Below are 22,235 nucleotides of genomic sequence, written 5' to 3' on the forward strand. Positions count from 1 at the left end.
CAATGGAGACCACAGACAAAAGCCCCATCCAACAAACAAGTTCCCCAACAACTTTTTGGTATGATACACTTAAAAATCAACAGAGAGCTCAGAGGATCACCAAAAATCCAAGAAAAACATGTAACATGTTATATAGGAGTCAAAGCAAAAGCAAAAAACAAACAAACAAAGCAGCTTGGAGGAAACAGACTATGCAGGAAGAACACATACAAAAATACATAGGCCAGGCGCTGTGGCTCACATCCGTAACGTCAGTGCTTTGGGAGGCTGAGGCAGAAGCATCACTTGACCACTTGAAGCCAGGAGTTCAAGACCAGCCTGGGCAATACAGCAAGATGTCATCCCTACTAAAAATAAAAAATAGCCAGGGGGGATGGCATGCACCTGTAGTCCTAGCTACTCAGGAGGCTAAGGCGGGAAGATAACCTGAGCCCAGGAGTTTGAGGCTGCAGTGAGCTATGATCACACCACTGTACTCCAGCCTAGGTGACAGAGTGGGACCTTGTCTCGAAAAAAGAAAAAAGAAAAAAACCCAAACAGTAAATAAAACAAAACAAAATAAAATAAAATAAAATAAAAATATGATAGAAAAGGCCACGCACGGTGGCTCACGCCTGTAATCCCAGTGCTTTGGGAAGCCAAGGAAGGTAGATACCTGAGCTCAGGAAGATACCCGAGCTCAGGCATTCGAGACAAGTGTGGCCAATGCAGCAAAACCTCATCTCTACAAAATCTACAAAAAATTAGCCAGGTGTGGTGGTGTGCACCTGTAGTCCCAGCTACTTGTAGGGCTGACGCAGGTGGATTGCTTGAGCCCAGGAGGCCAAGGCTGCCGTGAGCCAAGATCGAGCCACTGCACTTAAGCCTGGGTGACAATGTCAGAGCCTATCTCAAAAAAAAAAAGAAAAAAAAAAAAAAAGAAAAAAAGAAAAGAAAAAAAGATAGAAGAAATTTTAAAAACTCAATAGAGAGTATTGAAAATAAAGCTGAGGAAATGTCTTACAGAGGGAAGGATGAAAAATTGAAGAGAAAAAGAATCACAGAAACAGTCTGGTGCCAAATAACAGGCCTTCCAGAAAGAGAGAGAAGAGAGAGAAAGGAAACACAGGGGAGAAAGTAAAACACAAAATAATTTCAAGATGATTTTCTAGGACTGAAAGACATGAATTTCTAGATTGAAAAGGCCCTCCAAGTGCTCCGGACAACAGACAAAAACAGATCTATTCTATGGTACATCATTATGAAATTTCAGAATTCTGTGGACAAAGTTTCCAAAAAGTTTCCAAAAAGGAAAAAAAAAAAAAAAAAAAAAAAAGCAAGCTCTAGAATCAGAACAACTTCTGGCTTACCAATTGCAACTTTAGAAGCTGAAATACAATGTAACATTCTATAGAATTCTATATACAAAGGATCAATCGTGATGACAGAATAAAGGTATTTTCAGACAACTGAAATCTAAAAATATTTACCTCCCACACACCCCTTCTCAGCAAGCTATGAGAGGATGTGCAACAAAAATTGGAAGTAGCCAAGAAAGACTCTGGAATAGGAGATCCACAGAAGCAAGAAGCTAAGGTAACCCCCAGTATGATGGTGACGGCAGATCCCAGCAGACAGCTGGATACCTGAGAAGGTAAACAGGCCAGATGAGAGCAGGTCAAAAAGCTCTGGGAGGGACTTCTTAAGGAACATCAACTGGCATAATATTTGATGCAACTTAAGACTTGAGAAGAGATTTAGCTAACTGGAGAAAAGTTTGGGCTTGAATTACTACACAGAAACTCAACAAACAACAATTTAACAATTAACTCTAGAAAACAAAACAATGTGTGGGAAAGGAAAATAATCATTATTCATTATTTATTACGTGGCTCAGCTGTGAAAAGTGTTTATAGACATAATAATGTAAATACTGAACACTGATCTAACCAAACTACAGTATAACCACAAAGGGGCAAATTAACAACATAACCAGAAAGTATGCATGAGTGTAGCAGGAATAGAGCTAAATCTTCATTATTATAAAGGGGAGTCAACAGGTAATGCCTAAAACTGAAAACTCAAGTAGAAACAAACCATGTTAATTAGAAAAATCCATTGATTCAAAACAAAAACAAAACAAAACAAAAGTACAACAAAATAACTTAAAATATAATTGTTGCTTCAGGAGAAATGGTTATGGTACAGCCACTATACACACAAGCAGCAGACTACTGGTTTTCATAACAAGCTTCCTAGAATTATCTGACTTTTTAAATTGTATATATGTATTGGATACAAAGTTTAAAAGGAGGGCACAGCGGCTCATGCCTGTAATCGCAGCACTTTGGGAGGCCAGGGCAGGAGGATCACTTGAGGCCAGGAGTTTGAGATCAGCCTGGGCAACATGGTGGGCAACCCCATCTCTACCTCCTCCCCTCCCCCGCAAAAAAGGGAAAATGTCCAAGACAAACAAAAAATCTGGTTGAGACAGGAACAATTCCAGGAATTAAAATGACTCTACAACAACAAAAAAAAAACTTTAAATTTACATAATATACTCTTATTAGTTATATAGAAAAGGAACCTTCAGGAATCAAAAGACCCCATAAAGACTAAAAATATGATTTAAAAAGAAAACTTCAGGCTGGGCACGGCAGTTCACACCTGTAATCCCAGCATTTTGGGAGGCTGAGGCGGGAGGATCACTTGAGCCCAGGAGCTCAAGAACCAGCTTGGGCAACATAGTGAGACCTCATCTCTACTAAAAATTTTTTAAAAATTTGTCAGGCATGGTGGCACACACCTGTAGTCCCAGTTACTTGGGAGGCTGAGGCAGGAGCATCTCTTGAGCCCAGGAGTTCAAGGCTGCAGTGAGTTATGATCACATTACTACACTCCAGCCTGGGCAACACAGCAAGGCCCTGTCATAAAATAAAATAAAATAAAATAAAATAAAATAAAATATGAACTTAGCAGCTTAAAAATAACTTAAAAATTAATTTTAAAAAATCTGGAAATCAGCTTCAAAAATCTTTCAGAACATAAACATGGTAAAATCATAAAAAGATGGAAAATGAAAAATAACACATAAGAGACACAACACTAATCCAGGCTTAAAATCTAAGAGAACAGAGAAAATGAAACGAAGAAAATTATTAAAGAAATATTAGAAAAGATATTCCCAAAACTGAAGGACCCCAGTCTTCATACTTACTAAGGTAAATGTTTAGCATAATAAAATGACCCATACTTAGACATCTCTTCAGGTAATTTCAGAAAATCAAGAATAAAGACAAATTCTGCAAGACCCCATCTCTACAGTGCAAGACCCCGTCTCTACAAAAAAGAAAAAAGAAAAAAATTAGCTGGACGTGGTGGCATGCAACTGAGGCCGAGCTACTTGGGAGGCTGAAGTGGGAGGGTCACTTGAGCCCAAGAGTTCGAGGCTGCAGTGAGCCACGATTGCACCACTGCACTCCAGCCTGGGCAAGAGATGAAGGCCCTCTCTCAATAAAAAATAAAAATACAAGAAAAAATAACCAAGAGAAGATCCCAAACATGTCCAGAGATAAAAATAAGTCATCTACAAAGGAATGAGATTCATACCTTGTCACTGGAAAACAGTGGGATGGTAGAAGACAATAAGACACATAGTAGGTTGAATAATGGTCCCCCAGAGATATCTACATCCTATACCCCAGAACAAGTGAATGTGGCTTTGTCAGTAACATATTAAAAAGTCAAAAGGGGCCGGGCGTGGTGGCTCACGCCTGTAATTCCAGCAGTTTGGGAAGCCGAGGCGGGCGGATCACGAGGTCAGGAGATCAAGACCATCATGACTAACACAGTGAAACCCCGCTTCTACTAAAAATACAAAAAATTAGCCGGGCGTGGTGGTGGGCGCCTGTAGTCCCAGCTACTCGGGAGGCTGAGGCAGGCGAATGGCGTGAAACCAGGAGGCAGAGCTTGCAGTGAGCAGAGATCGGGCCACTGCACTCCAGCCTGGGCAACAGGGCGAGACTCCGTCTCAAAAAAAAAAAAAAAAAAAAAAAAAAAAGGTCAAAAGGACTTTGCAGATATAATTAAGTTAAGGATCTTGAGATTATCCTGGATAAGCCAGGTGGTCCAATGTGATCTCAAGGGTCCTTATAAGAGGAAGGCAATAGGGTCAGAGTCAGGAAAAGAGAGGTTGCAGAGATGGAATTGCTGGTTTTAAAGATGGAAGAGGACCATGAGCAAAGAATGTGGCCACCTATAAAAGCTGGAAAAGGCAAGCAAACAGATTTCTACCCTAGAGCCTCTAGGAATAAAGCCCTGCTGACACCTTGATTTTAGGACTTGTGACCTCCAGAACGATATGATAATCAGTGTGTGCTGTTAAGTCACCAAGCTTGCGGTAATCTGTTACAGCAGCAAGAAGAAACCAATAACAGGCAATACTTTCTAATTCTGAGGGAAAGTAATTTTCAATCTAGAAAGGTCTACCCAATCAAACAAGAATATATCAATGAGGAATGAGGGCAGAGTATTTTCAAACCTGCGAGAACTCAGATAACTTACTCTGGATGCATGTTTGGCAGCAAACTGACAGAGTAAACTGAGATAACAGAAGAGAGCCTGAAAACCTGAAAGCCGTAGCTCTCTCCAGAAGAGCAGTGAAAGAGAGGCCCAAGAGTACAGCTGTGCATTACTCCCAGAGAACAACCAGCTCAAAGTGGAAAATTTAACACAAGGGATGGCACGATGTAAAGCTAAGGAAAAAAAGGATTGAGATGATAAAACTGAGCTACAAGGGCGGGGGGGTAAAAAATTACAAAACTAAGGGGAAAAAACAATAAAATAGGAAGCAAACAGAAAATGGCATGATTTTAAGCAGGTAATGGAAAGCAACTAAAAACTTGAACTAAACTAGGAATATTCTCCTTTGAGTGGACTAGGAGCCATGACTGAAAAAACAGGGAAGAAATACAATTTTCCAATTCTTCCCTGTCCTAGCAGTCTACCTTATTTACATGGTAATTACACTGTAAATGCAGTTTATTGGCTCTTTTGCTTTGTTTTGTTTTAAAGACAGAGTCTTGCTCTTTCACCCAAGCTGGAGTGCAGTGGCGCGACCTTGGCCCACCACAACCTCTGCCTTCTGGGTTCAAGCAATTTTCCCGCCTCAGCCTCCTGAGTAGCTGGGCTTACAGGCACCCACCACCATGAGATGGTCCACATTGCTATCTAAGGCACTCTTGTGCACTGGCCCATCTCCACTCCATCCCTACTCACCCACCATAGGATGTTGTGACAGCAGATGTCCCCCTCTCCTGCATCATCAATTTACCCTTCTCTGCTGGGTCACTCCTATCAACACACAAACATGCTAGTATTTCACCTTAAAAAAAAAACAAGCAAAACACCCCTCTCATGACCACATCCTTCACCATCTAATGTCCCATCTCTCTGCTCCCTTTTAAAGCAACAACCCTTCAAAGAGTTGCCTATATTTTAATGTTTCATTTTCCCCATTCTCTCACTTTTTCTTTTTTAAAATTAATTTTTAAAAATTGAGACGTGGGTCTCACTATGTTGCCCAGGCTGGTCCTGAACTCCTGGGCTCAAGTGATCTGTCCACCTGGGCCTCCCAAAGTGCTAGGGTTATAGGCATGAGCCACTGTGCCCAGCCACTCCATTCTCTCTTAAACCCATTCCAGTCAAGCCTGTAAGCCTACCAGTCTGCCAACTTCATCAAGGTCAAGGATGCCCACCATGTTGCTAGATAAGTCAATTCTCAATCCGCATCTTACTTCTGTTAGCAGCAGTCTCACCCTTCATATCAGAGAATAAATAAGTCAAGACATAAAGATGTAAACAAAATATCTAAAATTACAAAAGTAAAACAAATAAAATGTTAGTCAAAGGAGTACTGTCTTCCTGAAGGCTTCTATATATTTATCTTACTCCTATGTGATTTTAATAAAACAATTTAAGAACAGGTTTTAAGACATAAACAACAGAGTATCATCTTATACAGCAGTTGGGTTCTAAAGTCTGAGCATAAAGCAAAAAGTCAAGTTTTGACCAAACCATTGCGAAAATCCCTTATACTGCACATAATGGATATTATTATGTGAAAGATAGCATTGTGCTATCTTTCAATAAGTTCAACACAGCCAGTCCTTCCCTTCGAACATTATTAGCCCACAGAGCACTTTGTCAATTAAACACAGATGATTCCATTTAGGGACCGTCCTGTACAAAGACTGCATGCTGTAACTTTAAGCACTAGATTGATATTCTGCTGATCAATGCTCACTAAAGAGGTACCCAAGAACAAAAGATAACCAAGGCAATAAAAGAATCCGCCTGCCATCTCATGCATACTCTACGCTCACTGAATAAAGTGGCAGGCAGAATTATTGGCACTATATAAACAGTTTCTCTCTCCTTGGTTTTTGTTTTGTTTTGTTTATTTTGAGACAGTTTCGCTCTTGTCACCCAGGCTGGAGTGTAATGGCGCGATCTTGGCTCACTGCAACCTCTACCTCCCGGGTTCAAACGATTCTCCTGCCTCAGCCTCCCCAGTACCTGGGATTACAAACGTCCGCCACCACTCCCAGCTCATTTTTTGTATATTTCATAGAGAGGGGGATTTCACCACGTTGGCCAGGCTGGTCTCAAACACCTGACCTCAGGTGATTTGCCCACCTCGGCCTCCCAAAGTACTGGGATTACAGGCATGAGCCACCGCGCCCAGCCTCTCCATCTTCTTCTTTTGGCCAGGCGCATATAGTTATGTTTGAGTTAATTAAATGTACATATAAAGAGACCATTGTGCAATGATAAGTACAACTTCACCATAAATATAGTGACACAGTGATCCTACTATGGAGCTACTAGCTACTCCAAGTCAGGGCTACTTTCTTATCTAACTCATTACTATTAAAATTTATTTTTCTGAGCTACTCTGGGCCACTCTGCCTATGGGATAGCCCTGCTCTGTCTATGGAGCAATCAAAAAAAAAAAAAAAAATTATTTCTGGTGCTGAAGACAACCCTCACTCCTAAGAAACCCAACCCCAAAACAGTGAAACGCATTTTCTAGCTAGACTGGTATCAGTAGTTTTTAAGCTGCCCTTAGCTCCCATGGGTCTCTGACCCATTTAGGGCTTATACTCTCAGGGTAGGCAGAATCAGTGCATAAGAATCTGACACGATACTCCCCTCCTCATTCTGCCACTTGGTGACTTTGGAAAAGTTCTTGCTCTGTGATCCAGCTTTACTCTCAACATTATATAAATGCCTAATTAACTAAATTGGACAAAGTAGTAGCTCAAAAGGGACAAAAAGTCTTCCCACACAGAACTCACTCTCTAATAAATAGATAAAACATGGCATATGTTATTTAAATGCTAACAGGTATTATATAAATATCAAACAGAAACTTAGCAAGAAATGATTGCCTTCATTTCCCACCTACAGTTTAGGAAAAAAGATCAATAATACCTTGTGGAGGCAGGAGTGTAGGAAAACAACTATTACAGATGAGAATTTAAATTGTTACAATTCTTCCAGGGGCTAGTCAGGCAACATATTCCAAAAGCCTTTTTAAAAAAACAATGTACAAGGCCCGGCACTGTGGCTCACACCTGTAATCCCAGCATTTTGGGAGGCTGAGGCAGGCAGATTACCTGAGGTCAGGAGTTCAAAACCAGCCTGGCCAACACAGTGAAACCCAGTCTCTACCAAAAATACAAAAATTAGCCAGGCGTGGTGGCGGATGCCTGTAATCCCAGCTACTCAGGAGGCTGAGGCAGGAGAATCGCTTGAACCCGGGAGGTAGAGGTTGCCGTGAGTCAAGATCCTACCATTGCACTCCAGCCTAGGCGACAAGAGTGAAAACTCCGTCTCAAAAGAAAAAAAAAAAATCAATGTACAAGTCCTTTGTCCCAGCAACTACATTTCCAGGGAATGTAGATCTGTGCAATATGATACAGTATCCACTAATTATATATGGCTACTAAGCACTCAAAATGTGTCTAGTCCCAATTGAAATGAATTGTGATTACAGGATATACTCTGGATTTCAACGACTTAACATGAAAAAAGGAATGTAAAATATCTCATTAAAATTTTTATATTGATCACATTGAAATTATAATATTTTTGATATATTGGGTTAAATAAAATGTCTAAAATTAATTTTACCTGTTTCTTTTTAAAAATGTGGTTATTAAAAATTTTTAATTACATGTGGCTTGCATTATATTTCTACTGGACAGTGCTATTTTTAGACAAACTGCACATATATGTATGTACAAGGATATTTATCAAAGCATGTTTTCTACAAGTGAAAAGCTAGAATAAACCTAAGCACCCATCAATACAGATTGGCTAACTAAATTGCAGTAAATCTATAAAAAGGAATACTTTAACTCCTAAAAATGCTGATGTACATCTAAATATACTGACATGAAATATTAAGCAGGAAAAACAAAACTGAAAATAGTACATATTTATATGATTCCATTTTTTGTTTTAAAAAGTGTGTGGTGTGTGTATGTGCACGCAAAAAGGTCTGGAAGGATATTCATCAAAATGACAACTATGGTTATCTCTGGGCAGTAGGATTACAGCTAATCCTTATTTTCTTCTTTATGCTTCTATGTATTTTCCGATCTTTGAAATAAGCATGACATACTTTTATAATTAGAACGCTGAAGTTATTTTCAAAAATGATAGCCATCAGCTGAAGCAAAAAGATCAATCTTACATCATCTTGGCTAGATGAAGTCTGCAGCAATAAGGGTCCTTAAGCCTACACAATGTTACAATTAGTGGGGGTTGCAAGTGCCTTTGTCCCAAGCAATACTTAAACCCATTCCAAGTAATTAAAAATATTTCAAGGTTCTACAGAACATTGTGAGAACTTTGCCATGAACCCATAAAGTGTTAATTGAGAGAACTCTGAAATAAGTGTTTATGGATTTTTCACCTAAGGCAACTAAGTAATTTAAAACGGGGGGATTTTGGTGATAAAATTGGTTGCCTCTGGGACAGGGTACTGGGCTGCAAGGGTACAGGATTATCACTGTATAGTCTTTAGCATTTTTGAATTCTGAACCATGTGAATGTACTGCCTACTTAAAAATAAGTAAAACTTTAAAAACAAAACATTATCAAGACTCCATGATTGCCCACAGCTTATGCAAAATTTAAAACATTATTCTTTAAGGTGTCTATTATTGTTGAGGACAAATTACCATTAAAAATTTTAGTCTAGCCGGGAGCAGTGGCTCATGCCTGTAATCCCAGCACTTTGGGAGGCCGAGGCAGGCAGATCTCGAGGTCAGGAGTTCGAGACCAGCCTGGCCAATATGGTGAAACCCCATCTCTACTAAAAATACAAAAATTAGCTGGGCGTGGTACCACATGCCTGTACTCCCAGCTACTCTGGAGGCTGAGGCAGGAGAATCACTTAAATCTAGGAGGCGGAGACTGCAGTGTGCCGAAGTTGCGCCACTGCACTCCAGCCTGGGCGACAGAGCAAGACTCCATCTCGGGAAAAAAAAAAAAACAAAATTTTAGTCTAGTCAAGTCAAAATAATTGGGGCTCTTAGGGAAGGACCACAAAGATATGAGAGGGTAAGTATGAAGTGGGAAGATGACAGGGTGCAAACAAAATATAATTTATTAATAGTGAAATTTGTTTTCATACTCTTAGGCAAGTAAAAAATCTGAATACTTCCTCTGTATTTATATTACATCATACTGTGTTCTTGGATGTTTTGCTTATGGGAAATATCAAAATGTCAACCATTGTTTCTATTAAAGGTCTTTAATGATATTGCATTTTACACCTGTAATGAAACATGGTGCTCACTGCAGTTTGTAATGCATCTCATTAAATACATTAATAATATGCATTTCACTAAAAGGTCAACTTATTATGACTGAAGTTTAACTTTCCTTTAATCACTTCATTTAAAGCTATAGAGCAAACTCTGAAAAAGACAGTAGAGTACCTGTTAAAGAAACACTCTCTAGGACCTTTCGCCTTAAAGAAAAGAAAAAAAACAAACAAGACATGCACTCACAATTTTCCCACCCATCCAAATCAGTCATTTTTTTTGTTTGTTGGTTGGTTGGTTTGTTTTTTTGAGAGAGTCTCGCTCTGTCACCCAGGCTGGAGTGCAACGGTATGATCTCCGCTCACTGATAACCTCTTCCTCCTGGGTTCAAGCGATTCTCCCACCTCAGCCTCCCAAGTAGATGGGATTACAGGCACCCACCATCATGCCTGGCTAATTTTTGTATTTTTGTAGAGACAGGGTTTCACTATGTTGGCCAGGCTGGTCTTGAACTCCGGACCTCAGGTGATCTGCCCACCTTGGCCTCCCAAAGTGCTGGGATTAAAGGCGTGAGCCATCACGCCCCGTCTGTATGTTTGTTTTTTTTTTTGAGACAGAGTTTTGCTCTTGTTGCCCAAGGCTGGAGTGCAGTGGGGCAATCTTGCCTCACTGCAACCTTCACCTCCCGAATTTAAGAGATTCTCCTGTTCAGCCTGAGTAGCTGGGATTATAGGCGCCCGCCACCACACCCAGCTAATTTTTTGTATTTTCAGTAGAGATGGGGTTTCACAATGTCGGTCAGGTTGGCCTCCAACGCCTGACCTCAGGTGATCCTCCTGCCTTGGCTTCCCAAAGTGCTAGGATTACAGGCATGAGCCACCATGCCAGGCCAGTTATGTTCATTAAGAAATTACTGTTAATGGTTTTATGTGGGATTATGGTGTAATTTTTTAAAATCCTTATCTTTTGAACATACGTGCTGAAAATTTTACTGATGAGAGGATGTGTATTATTTGCTTCAAAATAATCCAGAAGGTAAGCGAAGTTGGTATAGCTACAGATGAAATAAGATTGATCATGAATTGATTATTGCTTAAGCTGGTGAAGGCATGTGGGGGTTCACTGTGCTACTTGTCTACTTTTATATAAGTTTGATATATCCCATAATGAAAAGTTTTAAATAACTCATGGTGAGATTTCCTTAAGTAACTTCCCTTCTTCCTTACATATCATTGCCACCAACATAAAAGACATACTTCCTAACACAGTAGAACATTTTAAAAGAAAGAGAAAAGGCCGGGCGCAGTGGCTCATACCTGTAATCCCAGCACTTTGGGAGGCCAAGGCAGGCAGATCACGAGGTCAGGAGTTTAGGACCAGCCTGGCCAATATGGTGAAATCCCATCTCTACTAAAAAAAAAATTACAAAAATTAGCTGGGTGTGGTGGCACACACCTGTAGTCCCAGCTACCCAGGAGGCAGAGACAGAAGAATTGCTTGAACCTGGGGGGCAGAGGCTGCAGTGAGTTGAGATCGCACCACTGCACTCCAGCCTGGGTGACAGAGTGAGACTCCGTCTCAAAAAAAAAAAAGAAAAAAGAGAAAAAAGAAACAGAGAAAAAGCAAACCTTCTTAGAGAAATGGTTTTGTGCACAGAAAATCCCTTAATTTTGTTAAGATTACTCCATGACTTACCACATATGCAGCCACTAAAATATCAGACAATGTCTTTGAAATCACTTCCACAGTTCAAGTTTAAATTACCAACATGTAACACCAAGGTGACTGGGGACTAAGTTTATACGTTTGGGGTGGCGTGTGGAGAGGAAGGAGATATTCATTTAGTTTCTGAAAAGTAGAGTTTAGGGTGCTGAAGCTACAACGGCATGGTACTCAGCAGTTTACTGGGGCTAGAATACAGCTGGAAGTCTGTCATTTTAGAGGCAATAGTTAGGGCTATCCGAGTAAGTGACAGTGCCAAGGAGAGACTATATTGAGAAAACACAACCCGAGGACGGCATTCTAAATGGAATGAAATTTACGTTGAGAGGATACAAAAAGAGCCAGAGAAGAGATCGGAAGGGTAGGAGAACCCAAACAGCACAGGTAGTGTCACCAAACCAAAGAAAAGTATTTCAAGGAAAAGTTAAACGCTTCAAGGAGGTAGTAGCTGGGTATGGCAATAAGGAAATCTGCAGCCATCTTTCCATAGTGTCATAAGAGGCCAACACTGCATTGTAAGTATTAGTAAACTACAACACTTTCCAGAACAATTAAATTATATAAAGAATCCAAATACTAATAAAAAAGTAAAAAACACTGAAGACTAGTGATGCTCAGTTACACTGATAACTATTGAGTGATTGCTCACATGGTCGAATACTGCCAAATGCCTCTTTGAGCAGAAGATAATACTAGTACCTAACATTCATGGTGAGATGTGTGCCAGACACTGTGCTAATGCTTTCTATTGATTATGTCCTTTAATCCTCACAACCATATTATCCCCATTTTACTGTGAAGTTAAGTAACTTGCCCAAGGTCACACGGCTAATCCATTGCTGAGATGAAATCTAAACCAAGCCGGTCTGACTTTAACTACTCTGTAAGACCAAGCAAATTGAAAAGAGATTTAATTAAAGACAATAAGTTCCAGTGTTTGTTCTGGGGTTAGTATAAATTCAGCCTATGTTCCACACCAGCTATATAGCACAGTATAAATTGGTCATCCAGAGTAATGTGACCAAGAATTTTCTCTCTCTCTTTTTTTTTTGGGGGGGGGGACAGAGTTTCACTCTTGTCACTTAGACTGGAGTGCAATGGCATGATCTCAGCTCACTACAACCTTTGCCTCCCGGGTTCAAGTGATTCTCCTGCCTCAACCTCCCAAGTAGCTGGGACTACAAGTGCACACCACCATACCTGGCTAATATTTCTATTTTTAGTAAAGATGGATTTCACCATGCTGGCTAGGCTGGTCTCAAACTCCTGACCTCAAGTGATCCGCCTGCCTCAGCCTCCCAAAGTGCTGGGATTATAAGCGTAAGCCACCATGCCTGGCCAAGAATTTTTTTTTTTTTTTTTTTTGAGACAGAGTTTCGCTCTTTTCGCCGAGGCTGGAGTGCAATGGCACAATCTTGACTCACTACAGCCTCCGCCTCCCAGGTTCAAGCGATTCTCCTGCCTCAGCCTCCCGAGTAACTGAGATTACAGGCGCCCACCATCACACTTGGCTAATTTTCGTATTTTTAGTAGAGACGGGGTTTCACCATGTTGGCCAGGCTGGTCTTGAACTCCTGACCTCAGGTGATCAGCCCACCTCAGTCTCCCAAAGTGCTGGCATTACAGGCGTGAGCAACTGCACCCGGCCAAGAATTTTTTCTTAAACTCTGTTTATCAAAACAGGGGAGTATACAACATAGTATGTCATATTGCCACAAGAAGACCAAAACAGACAAAAATTAGCTACTCTTCAAATGCACACAAATTCTCATTATTAGAAAACTCGCTACCCTCCCATCTTAGGATATGCGATACCAAAGTTCCTTTCTTCTCCCTCCTCCACCACAACCCACCCTGTCAGACTAATAGATGCTGTCAGATTAAATGAGGTTTATCAATGAGGTAGAGGCAATTGGTTAAGCACAAAAAAGAGTAAAAAGATCAGAACAAAATAAAAGTGAAATAACATTGCAGTGATTAAAGACACTAAATGGGCTGGGTATGGTGGCTCACACCTGTAATCCCAGCATTTTGGGGAGGCTGACACAGAAGGATCATTTGAAACCAGGAGTTTTGAGACCAGCCTGGTCAACATAGTGAGACCCCATTTCTACAAAAAGAGAAAAAATTAGTCAGGCATGGTGGCTCATGCCTGTAGTACCAGCTACTCAGGGGGCTGAGGCGGGAAGATCGCTTGAACCCAGGAGTTCAAGGTTGCAATGAGCTGTGATCACACTACTGCACTCCAGCCTAGGCAACAGAGCAAGACCCTGTCTCATAACAAAAAGAAATTAAATGGCATCCAAGAATATGTGTCTATTATACTGGATACTGACTAACCCCTAAAATATCTGTATTTTAAGATGAATTTTTTAAAATGAAAAAGGCTCAAGCAAAAAGAATGAGTAACAAAATGAAAAAGGCCTTATCGTGAAACATTTAAAACATTTAATCTAGAGCAGTCTAGGCTTCATTCCAAAGGCATATCAGGAATTAGGGTACTAGGGCACTAAACATAGCAGGGAAGTGCTCCAAAAATCTCAAAAAACTTGAAAACCATCAATCTGTCATCTATTTGAGAGAGAAAGGAGGCAAAGACAGGGGAGGGGATATAAACGGCCCACCTCACCCTCACAGGCTACACAACGTTCCTGGAAGGACCGCCCAGACTTCCCACAAGGGAAGAAGCAGACTTCAAGCGTGGCAGGACACAAAACCCAAAAACTGGACTCTAGGAAGCCATTCCTAATTACATCAGATATTCACCTACGAGAAATGTTCCAAATTAGATATCCTCCTCAGGTCCCTTCCAACTCTAACTCCATGAAACCAAAAAAATAAATTTTAGAGAGCAAATGAAAACACAAAGTCTCAGCATGCAAGTAAGACATATTGATCCCAGCTGAGCGCAGAAGCTCACGCCTATAATCCCAAAACTTTGGGAGGCCAAGGCGGGTGGACTGCTTGAGCCCAGGAGTTCAAGACCAGCCTGGGCAACACAAACTGTCTCTCTTTAAAAAAAAAAAAAATAGATAGATAGAGATAGAGATAGACAGATAGATAGATAGATAGATAGATATCCCAAACACAGCGCACTCACCCTAAATCTCCCTCTGCCCCAGTCCTTCAGTACCACTGGGTACACAGGCAAGCAGCACACAGGAAGCAGTGTGGTGCAGAGGGAAGATTCCTGCATCATAAGGTAGAAAAGTTGGAGCTTCATCTCTGCCATACACAAATAAGCTCTGCAACTTTGGGCAAGTCATTCGGGGTCTCAATTCTCTCATGTGTAATATGAAGACACTAGGAACCAAATACTCTCTCAATTCTTTTTCTCTTCTAGAATTATTTACAGCTGAGTAATTCTCCTTTAAAATGTGTTCCTCCCTCGGCAGTATCATCTTTCCTCACTCTATGCCACTTGAAGAAAGATATAAATAAGATCATCTTAGCACATTGTTCTAAAAACCTCTCAAACATAGGAAGCATCTTTTAAACACAGATACAACCAAGTTTAATGAGCTGAGTTAGACATTCTTTTTCTCCCTTTCTACATCAGTGGGTTTTCAAACAGCTTTAAAGAATTAACTCAGGGCCAGGCTCAGTAGGTCACATCTGTAATCCTAGCACTTTGGGAGGCAAAGGTGGGAGGGTTGCTTAAGGCCAGGAGTTTGAGACCGGCCTGGACAACACAGTGAGACTCTGTCTCTACAGGCATGGTGGTACATGCCTGTAGTCCCTGCTACTTGGGAGGCTAAGGTGTGAGGATCACTGAGGTGGGAGGATCGCTTGAGCCCAGGAGGCCAAGGCTGCAGTAAGCTGTGATAGCGCCATTGTACTTGAAACTGAGCAACAGAGCGAGACTCTGTCTCAAAAAAAGAAAAAAAGAAAAAAAGAAGCAACTTGGAAAGCCAAGGGGGATAGAGAGGGGAGAGCAAGGGTAGATGAGAAGAAAGCACAATAAACATGGCTCAAGCTCCCAGTCCACTTCAGTCAAAGCTGTCTTCATTTGACAAAGTGGTTCTAAGTATCCCAACAGGACATAAGTATTCTTACTATTTTTCAGGGCGCTGGAAAATTCTGGGCCACCTTTGTCCTTGAACGATGGGAAAACATCTGGTTGAGGAAGTTGGTTGGTGGTCAACAGAGCTTTTTGTAGTTTGATCCTTCCTTCCAAGAGCTGGTCCCACAGTGCTGAAAAAGAACAAAAGAGAATCCCATTCCTCAATAATAAGATGCTCTGGGGGTGAGATGGCAGGGGCAGGGAAGAACAGGAAACCACACCAGTTTCCAAGCACTGCAGCTTTAGCACTTTAATGCCATGGAAACAAATATTCTCTATTATAAAAAATAAATTCAGTATCCATGAAGCAAGTATTTGCTACAGCAGAGTGGGAACGCTAAAACCCAAGGAGAGGAGAAAACACTCTTCTCTTCAATCTTCCCCAGTTGCAGGAAGTACTAGAGCAGAACCAGCTAAGCAGATCAGTGCAGAAATGGCTGGCTAAGCATACAGAAATAGGGCTTTAGGCCTCTAGGTAAGTGGGGCATGTCACAAACTAATTGAAAGGACACAGGAGAGAGAGAATAGCCAAAAACAAACAAATGAAAAGTAGACCAAATGCAGATACTTTGAAAAACAGGCAATCAGCAAAACCATGTACAAACCTATCTGGTTCTTCACGGCTCTTCCTTTCTCCACTTCCTCAGAAACTTTGACACTGGAGAAGGTCATCACCACACCATCATCCTCACTGTTTCTATCTCCAACCCTGTCTTCCTCACTCTCGCCTTGGAAGTCTTCCTCGTCATCCCCTTCTTCCATGCCACTCTCTTCGTCTTCCTCCTCCTCACTGCTCCCAAGGTCATCCATTCCCTCGGTAAACTTCTCAAAGTCACTGATGGTCTGGACACTGAAGCCCGGTGTTTTTGCAGAGTGGCTTCTGCTCTTCTTGCTCTTGTTCTCCCTATGATCACCACACTCCTGTTCCTCAGCAGCACCCAGGTCATCTTCATCAGATTCCTCCAGATCCAGTCCCTCTGAATCTTCATCTCCAGACTCCTCCTCGTCAGGTATTTCCTCATCTAAACAAGAAGAGAGGGAAGAAAGAGAAAAATGGGCGTTACCTGGAGAAAATACCAAGCCATAGAATTCATTTCAACTAAAGCACTGTGGCATCAGGGGGGAAAATATCTTACTGTACTCAATTCAACAATATATTTATTACATATCTACAATCTCTAAAACGGCTAAGGGAGAAGCAAAGATGAATAGAACATGGGTCCTACCCTAACAAAAGGAGCTAGTGGGACAGACTCACAAAATTACAACTCAAGGAAGAATCAGAAGTGCTTTGACAAAATTTCAATAACCCAGAAGAGTGAGAAATTTTAACTGTGGGGCAAGTGAATTTAAATTAAGCTCTAAGGAAGAGTTAGCATTTGGTCTGGCCCTTGAAGAACATTAAGATTTCAACTGGTGTTAGAGAATTACCAGTTTTCCCAAACCTGATCTGAAAAAATGTACAATCTATCACACCCATGTGCCCTATTTACTAAATACTTACTAAGCACTCACTATGAGCCAGGGGCTAAGGAAAGACAAAGAGAATTTAATACCTGCAGGGAGGAGTTCATGGTCTGGTGGGAGGGGTAGATATGCACGCCAATAATTATATTACAACGTCATTAGTACACAGTGTATGGAGATACAACCACCTAACTCTCCTGGAAAGGTGGGGGATGGTTTCATGTGGAGAAGGAGACATTATAATTTTACTTATGAAGCATAAGGGAATGAAGAGAGAAGAAAAACAGGAAACCGCACTGGAGTGCAGGATGCACAAAGAAGTGATGGGAGATGAGACTAGAAAGTTGCTCAGGGACCACATCAGGAAGGGTCTTGTCTTTCATGAAGACTCTGAACTTGATCCTATAGTAGATAAGAGTGCTAGTTAAGGCTCCTGGTTTTACTTATGCTTAGAGTATCATGTGATACTTAGAGGTTTTTACAGTTTATCCAATCTGTTCCACGGTAGAACATAAAAGCCCCATGTGTTTCAAGTATGATTCTAAGATAGACCAATTTCCCAAAACTTTCTTCAATAAAATATTTTAGGAAAGCGTGATGGGTCTTCAGTGCTTCTTTAAAGAGGTATATATAAACTTAAGACACAAAGCTGCCAAAAATATAAATACAGAAACTAAGTGCCAAAACAGTAAACAGAAATTATTTAAATTCTTTGAATGTACGCCATTTCTCAGATTAAGAAACATTCATACAGTTTACTACAGTGTACATCTTGGAATCAGACGGCCTTCATTTGAATCCTGTTTCTTCCGCTTACTAACTATATGACCTTAAGCAAAGTTACGTAACCAACTTTCCCCTCAATTTCCTTATCTGTAAAATAGGGCTAAGTAGTAATAACTTTCTGGGCAATTGGGAGGATTATATTAGGTGATACATGTAGTGATAATGGCGATAATTTTTTATAAAAATCTGTCTGATTCCAGGTGATGTTACAACATTTTTTTTTTGAGGACTTACTGAGTCCCAGGCTCTTAGCACTTAAATTATAGAGCTAAACTCAGTGCCTGACGCATGGTGAGAACTCAATAAATATTATCATATTTGTCTCATGATTGGTCCCTTTATCAGTCTCTAGGCAAATATGAAATGAGCTTATCAGGAGCTCCCAGAACTACATCAAGGACTAAATCATAGCTATCATAACCTAAATGATAGTTCCTTTTATATTATCTGTGGATTCTCAACATGATGCCCCTGACCTTTCTAACGGAAAACAAACGACATTCTCTCAATAATCACCATATCTAGCCCCTTCTTCCACTCTAAGAAACTTAGACAGTTCTTTAAAACTATAAGCGCACGGACTCCTAACTCTTTTGCAGGGAAGAGAAGGATTATGTGACTTTTTAGAATGACAAAAAATGAGTTTCACAAATAACTAATATTACACAGTGCTTCAATGCAAGACCTGAAAAACCAAAAGACAGGGGTCGCAATTCAAGGGTAACATGCTCATCAGACACAATGATTTTTCAGCTCATAACCCTCTCCAATAGCCAATATGCACTGCCTTCTCTGTCACTCCATTGTAGGGTGGGCCATTAGTCTGAACATAAGGAGTACAGCAACTGAATCACTCTGGGCTTTAGATTCCTTATGAAGTGAAATGAAGTAACCTCTAAGACCCTTTCTAATACCAAATCAATGGTCTCTCCTAAGATAACAGGTATGGGTGCCTGACCAACACGGACAAACCCTGTCTCTACTGAAAATACAAAATTAGCTGGGCGTGGTGGTGCATGCCTGTAAACCCAGCTACTTGGGAGGCTGAGGCAGGGGACTCGCTTGAACCCCTGAGGTGGAGGTTGCAGTGGGCCGAGATTGTGCCATCGCACTGGCAACAAGAGTGAAACTGTGTCTCAAAAAAAAAAAAAAGAAAGGATAACCGGTAGGGGTATGCAGACTAGTCTTGCAGAGATCATGGAGGGTGGCAGGAGGATTTTAACCCTAAAAAAATTAGGGAAGAAAGAGTTCCATGCAAAAACGTCTACTCACCAGACGATCCTGGCAGAGTCTGCTCCCAGTGGTCTTCATTCCATGCTTTTCTAGAGGTGGTTCTGCCGCAATACCTTTTGTCTGTGTCCAAGAGGGAGGCTGATGCCAGTTTTCTAATGCTACCCACTGCTAGGAAATCACCTTCCCCATCTTCCCCTTCATCAAACCTGTCAATCACTCTGGCAGCAGTGGCTGTTGGGGGAGGGGGAAAAGGAAACAGAATCTCCAAGTTAGCAGAAATTTTCATGGGAACCCAGGTCGACCCATTCATCTCACACTTGAACGTCCTCTACAAAATCCCCACCAACTTCCAGGAATAGGAAATTCATTCTCTCCCAAAGTAGAACACTGTCTTATTGCTGTTTCTAAACAGAGAGATGACTCCCGGCATCTACTAGTGGGATCTATCTCTGTGACTTGGATCCTATCAAACTAGTTGAACTCCTCTTCAATGCGTGACAGTCGCTCTAATATCTTAAATCAGCCATCACATTCTCCCCTCACTTTGTCCCATTCTTTGGGGAGTTTTCTTTGCTTATTCTGGCTAAACAGCCCCGGGTTCCTTCAACTGATCTTCCTAAGACACGGCTCAGCACTCGCATTTATCCCTCCTTATTCTCCCTTTCTCACACTTCTGACTCAAGTCTAAAGCAGGATTACTCCCAGCTAGACTCTGAACATCAGCTTACAGAACAGCAGTCTCAGTCGTCAGCCACTGAACAAGTGTCTTGAGACTTCAAGAGGCTTAAACAGCACCAGAAAATCCTTCCATCAGTCTCCAACTTAGTTTTTAAGAGCAACCAGAGTTAAAAACACGCGACTTTCTTCTCCCCCTTTCTAACGCAATACCAGAAAGGGCATCCTCAAAGCTAACTTCCAACTTGCTAGCAGACTCTCTGGCTCCCTCCAACAGCCCTGGAGCAAGTAAACCCGAAGACCAGCTCCTCTCTGCCTGAGCCCTCGATCTGTTCCGCCCATCCGGCCGAGCACTAAGTTTCGAGTGCGTGTGAAAAGAAGCCGAAGCCCTCCTCCCGCCTTGCGGGAGGCGACATTCCTCTGCGCCAAGCGAAAGAACGCAGGCCCGGCGGCCTCGCGCACGCCCCTCCCACGCCGCCCCCGGACCCCACAGGGCCTGGCCCACCGCTCTGCACGTGGCCTGCCCCAGTCTGGCCTCACCCTCCTCGGGGTCCGCCTCAGGGTCCGCCTCGCTCGGTCGCGGGTTCAACAACTGTTCCAGTTGCAGCGCCAGGGGCTGCGGCCCCGCCATCGTCACCAGCTCTCGGTCCACTCCGCTTCGCGCCCTTAAATGTGCGGCCCAAACCCCGGCTCCGACGCTCCCTCCCGGTCGGGTCCTCTCGCCCAGATCCGATTCCCCGACACCACCAGAGTCCGCGCGGAGGCCACCCTACAGCTCGGGACGGGCAACTTCCGGGAGGCGCGCGGGAGGGGGCGGGGCCTGCGCGTCACTGCGGGCGTTGCTAGGATGAAGGCGGAAGCGCGCAGAAGGTTGAAGGGATTGGAGCCGTGCGGGCGCGTGTGCGCGTGCGCGGGACTGGGCGGTGCGGAAGCACGCCAGGGCACGTAACCGCTTCTGTAGCTGAGACGGGATTGTGATGCGCGCGGCCAGTGTACCCTTGTACAAAATATGCCTCGAGATTTGCGCGAGATTCGCTTAGGAATAAAGCGTAGCTTAGCCGTGCCCACGGTGGCTGATTTGGAAAGAAGGAGGGAGTAAAGCTTAAGCTGCTCAAACCGCAGGTGCGCACTCGGGCGCGCAGGGACTGGGAACCAAAACAGGTTTGGCATTTCCCAATTTAGAGTAGTCTGAGGCCGGACGCACGCCTCCCGCCCTTCAGCGGCCAGGATTTGGGAATCCTGTGTCGGGGATGTGCACATGTAAGTGTGTGGCGGACTGCTGGCGTCTATTAATGGAAATACTTAGGAATCGCTGTGGTTAAAGATAGTTTCTGTAGCGTCTCCAAGTATCCTTGCCTGAGCAAGGAAAAGGGGGTGGGGTGTGAATTACTCCACTGCATACCCCTCGGTATTGATTATCTTTGCTGTTCAGAGATGAGGGCATGCTCAGACACCTTAAGCAGGTGCAGAAATGCAGAAAAATACAGGTCTACCATTAGAGGGGCAGACTCAAAATATAAAGACTTGATAGTATAAATGTAATTGCACCCGGCACACGGAAAGACACAATCGCTTTACATCCTCTTTCTTTCAAGCATTCCCTGACTGCCCACTATGTGGCAGGCACTGCTAGATAAGATACAAGATAAGTTGGATTCTCTCCCCACGGTGATCAGCCTAGCAGGGTAGACAAACATGTAAACAGAAACTGCAATAAGGGATGATAAGTGTTACTACAAAGTGGTCTATTCTTATGGTATCTGTTGGAGGTTGCTTGTAGAGACCTAGACCCCTCTAAACAGAATCTGCCTCAAAAGGATTCAGAAAAGAGATGTTAGTGGTGCACTGTGGCAGTGCCCCTTGGGTACAGCCCAGGCCAGTTGGATCCCACAGCTGAACAACTGGGGAACCCCCAGCTCTCCACCGTCTCCCATGGAAACCAAGGCAAGAGAGGATCTCTGACTTTCACAATCATCATATGTCCTCAGGGTTAAGAGCAGTAAGAGGACACCCCTTTAGTGGAGCCTGTTCCATGTCCCTGTAAAGTGGCTCTTGAAGAATGAAGACAACCAGGGCTGCAGAGGAGAAGGAGAACCTATCTGAGGGTAAACCCCCTCAGACATGGAAAGAAAAGAATGCCAGGCTAGGCAGGGGACTCAGGAGAAGAAAACTGCTTTTTACCATCCATAAGAGAACTTAGCCTAGGAGAACAGTTTTTTGTTTTCTTCTGTACTTGCAGTCTTGTGCCTGCGTCTGGGCCTCCCAAGCAAAAGTGTGTTCCTTGGTCCTTGGCAAGGTGCCATGGGGCTTTAAAGGACAAAAATGTTTCTCCCACCCCACGTTTAAGAAACTACCTCCTGCAATCCTATTCCCTTGCTATGTTGGGTACTTATAATGCTTAGAAACCTGGCCTTCAAGGTAAAGAGAAGGAAGAAAAGAGAAAGGGAGGTGAGTCAGTGCAGAGACCACCT

General features: G+C 42.5%; 1 protein-coding gene across 5 annotated transcripts in view; it reads right to left on the bottom strand.

The window, feature by feature from the left end:
* AATF (apoptosis antagonizing transcription factor) overlaps positions 1-20,641 on the bottom strand; it is a 174,791-nt gene extending 154,150 nt beyond the window's left edge. For all 5 annotated transcript variants that reach the window (XR_004179278.1, XR_002517868.2, XM_003912875.4 and 2 more), the window contains exons 1-4: positions 20,305-20,641; positions 19,129-19,320; positions 16,209-16,625; positions 15,597-15,734 (exon numbers count right to left, since the gene is read on the bottom strand). Coding sequence is in view for 3 of the 5 variants with exons in the window: in XM_003912875.4 (XP_003912924.2) it covers positions 15,597-15,734; positions 16,209-16,625; positions 19,129-19,320; positions 20,305-20,395 (838 nt within the window). In the remaining 2 variants the exon portion in view is untranslated. The remainder of the gene's footprint in view (positions 1-15,596; positions 15,735-16,208; positions 16,626-19,128; positions 19,321-20,304) is intronic.
* Positions 20,642-22,235: the final 1,594 nt, after the last annotated feature.

The sequence above is a fragment of the Papio anubis genome, chromosome 17, assembly GCF_008728515.1.
Source record: "Papio anubis isolate 15944 chromosome 17, Panubis1.0, whole genome shotgun sequence".
NCBI classification, from domain to species: Eukaryota; Metazoa; Chordata; class Mammalia; order Primates; family Cercopithecidae; genus Papio; species Papio anubis.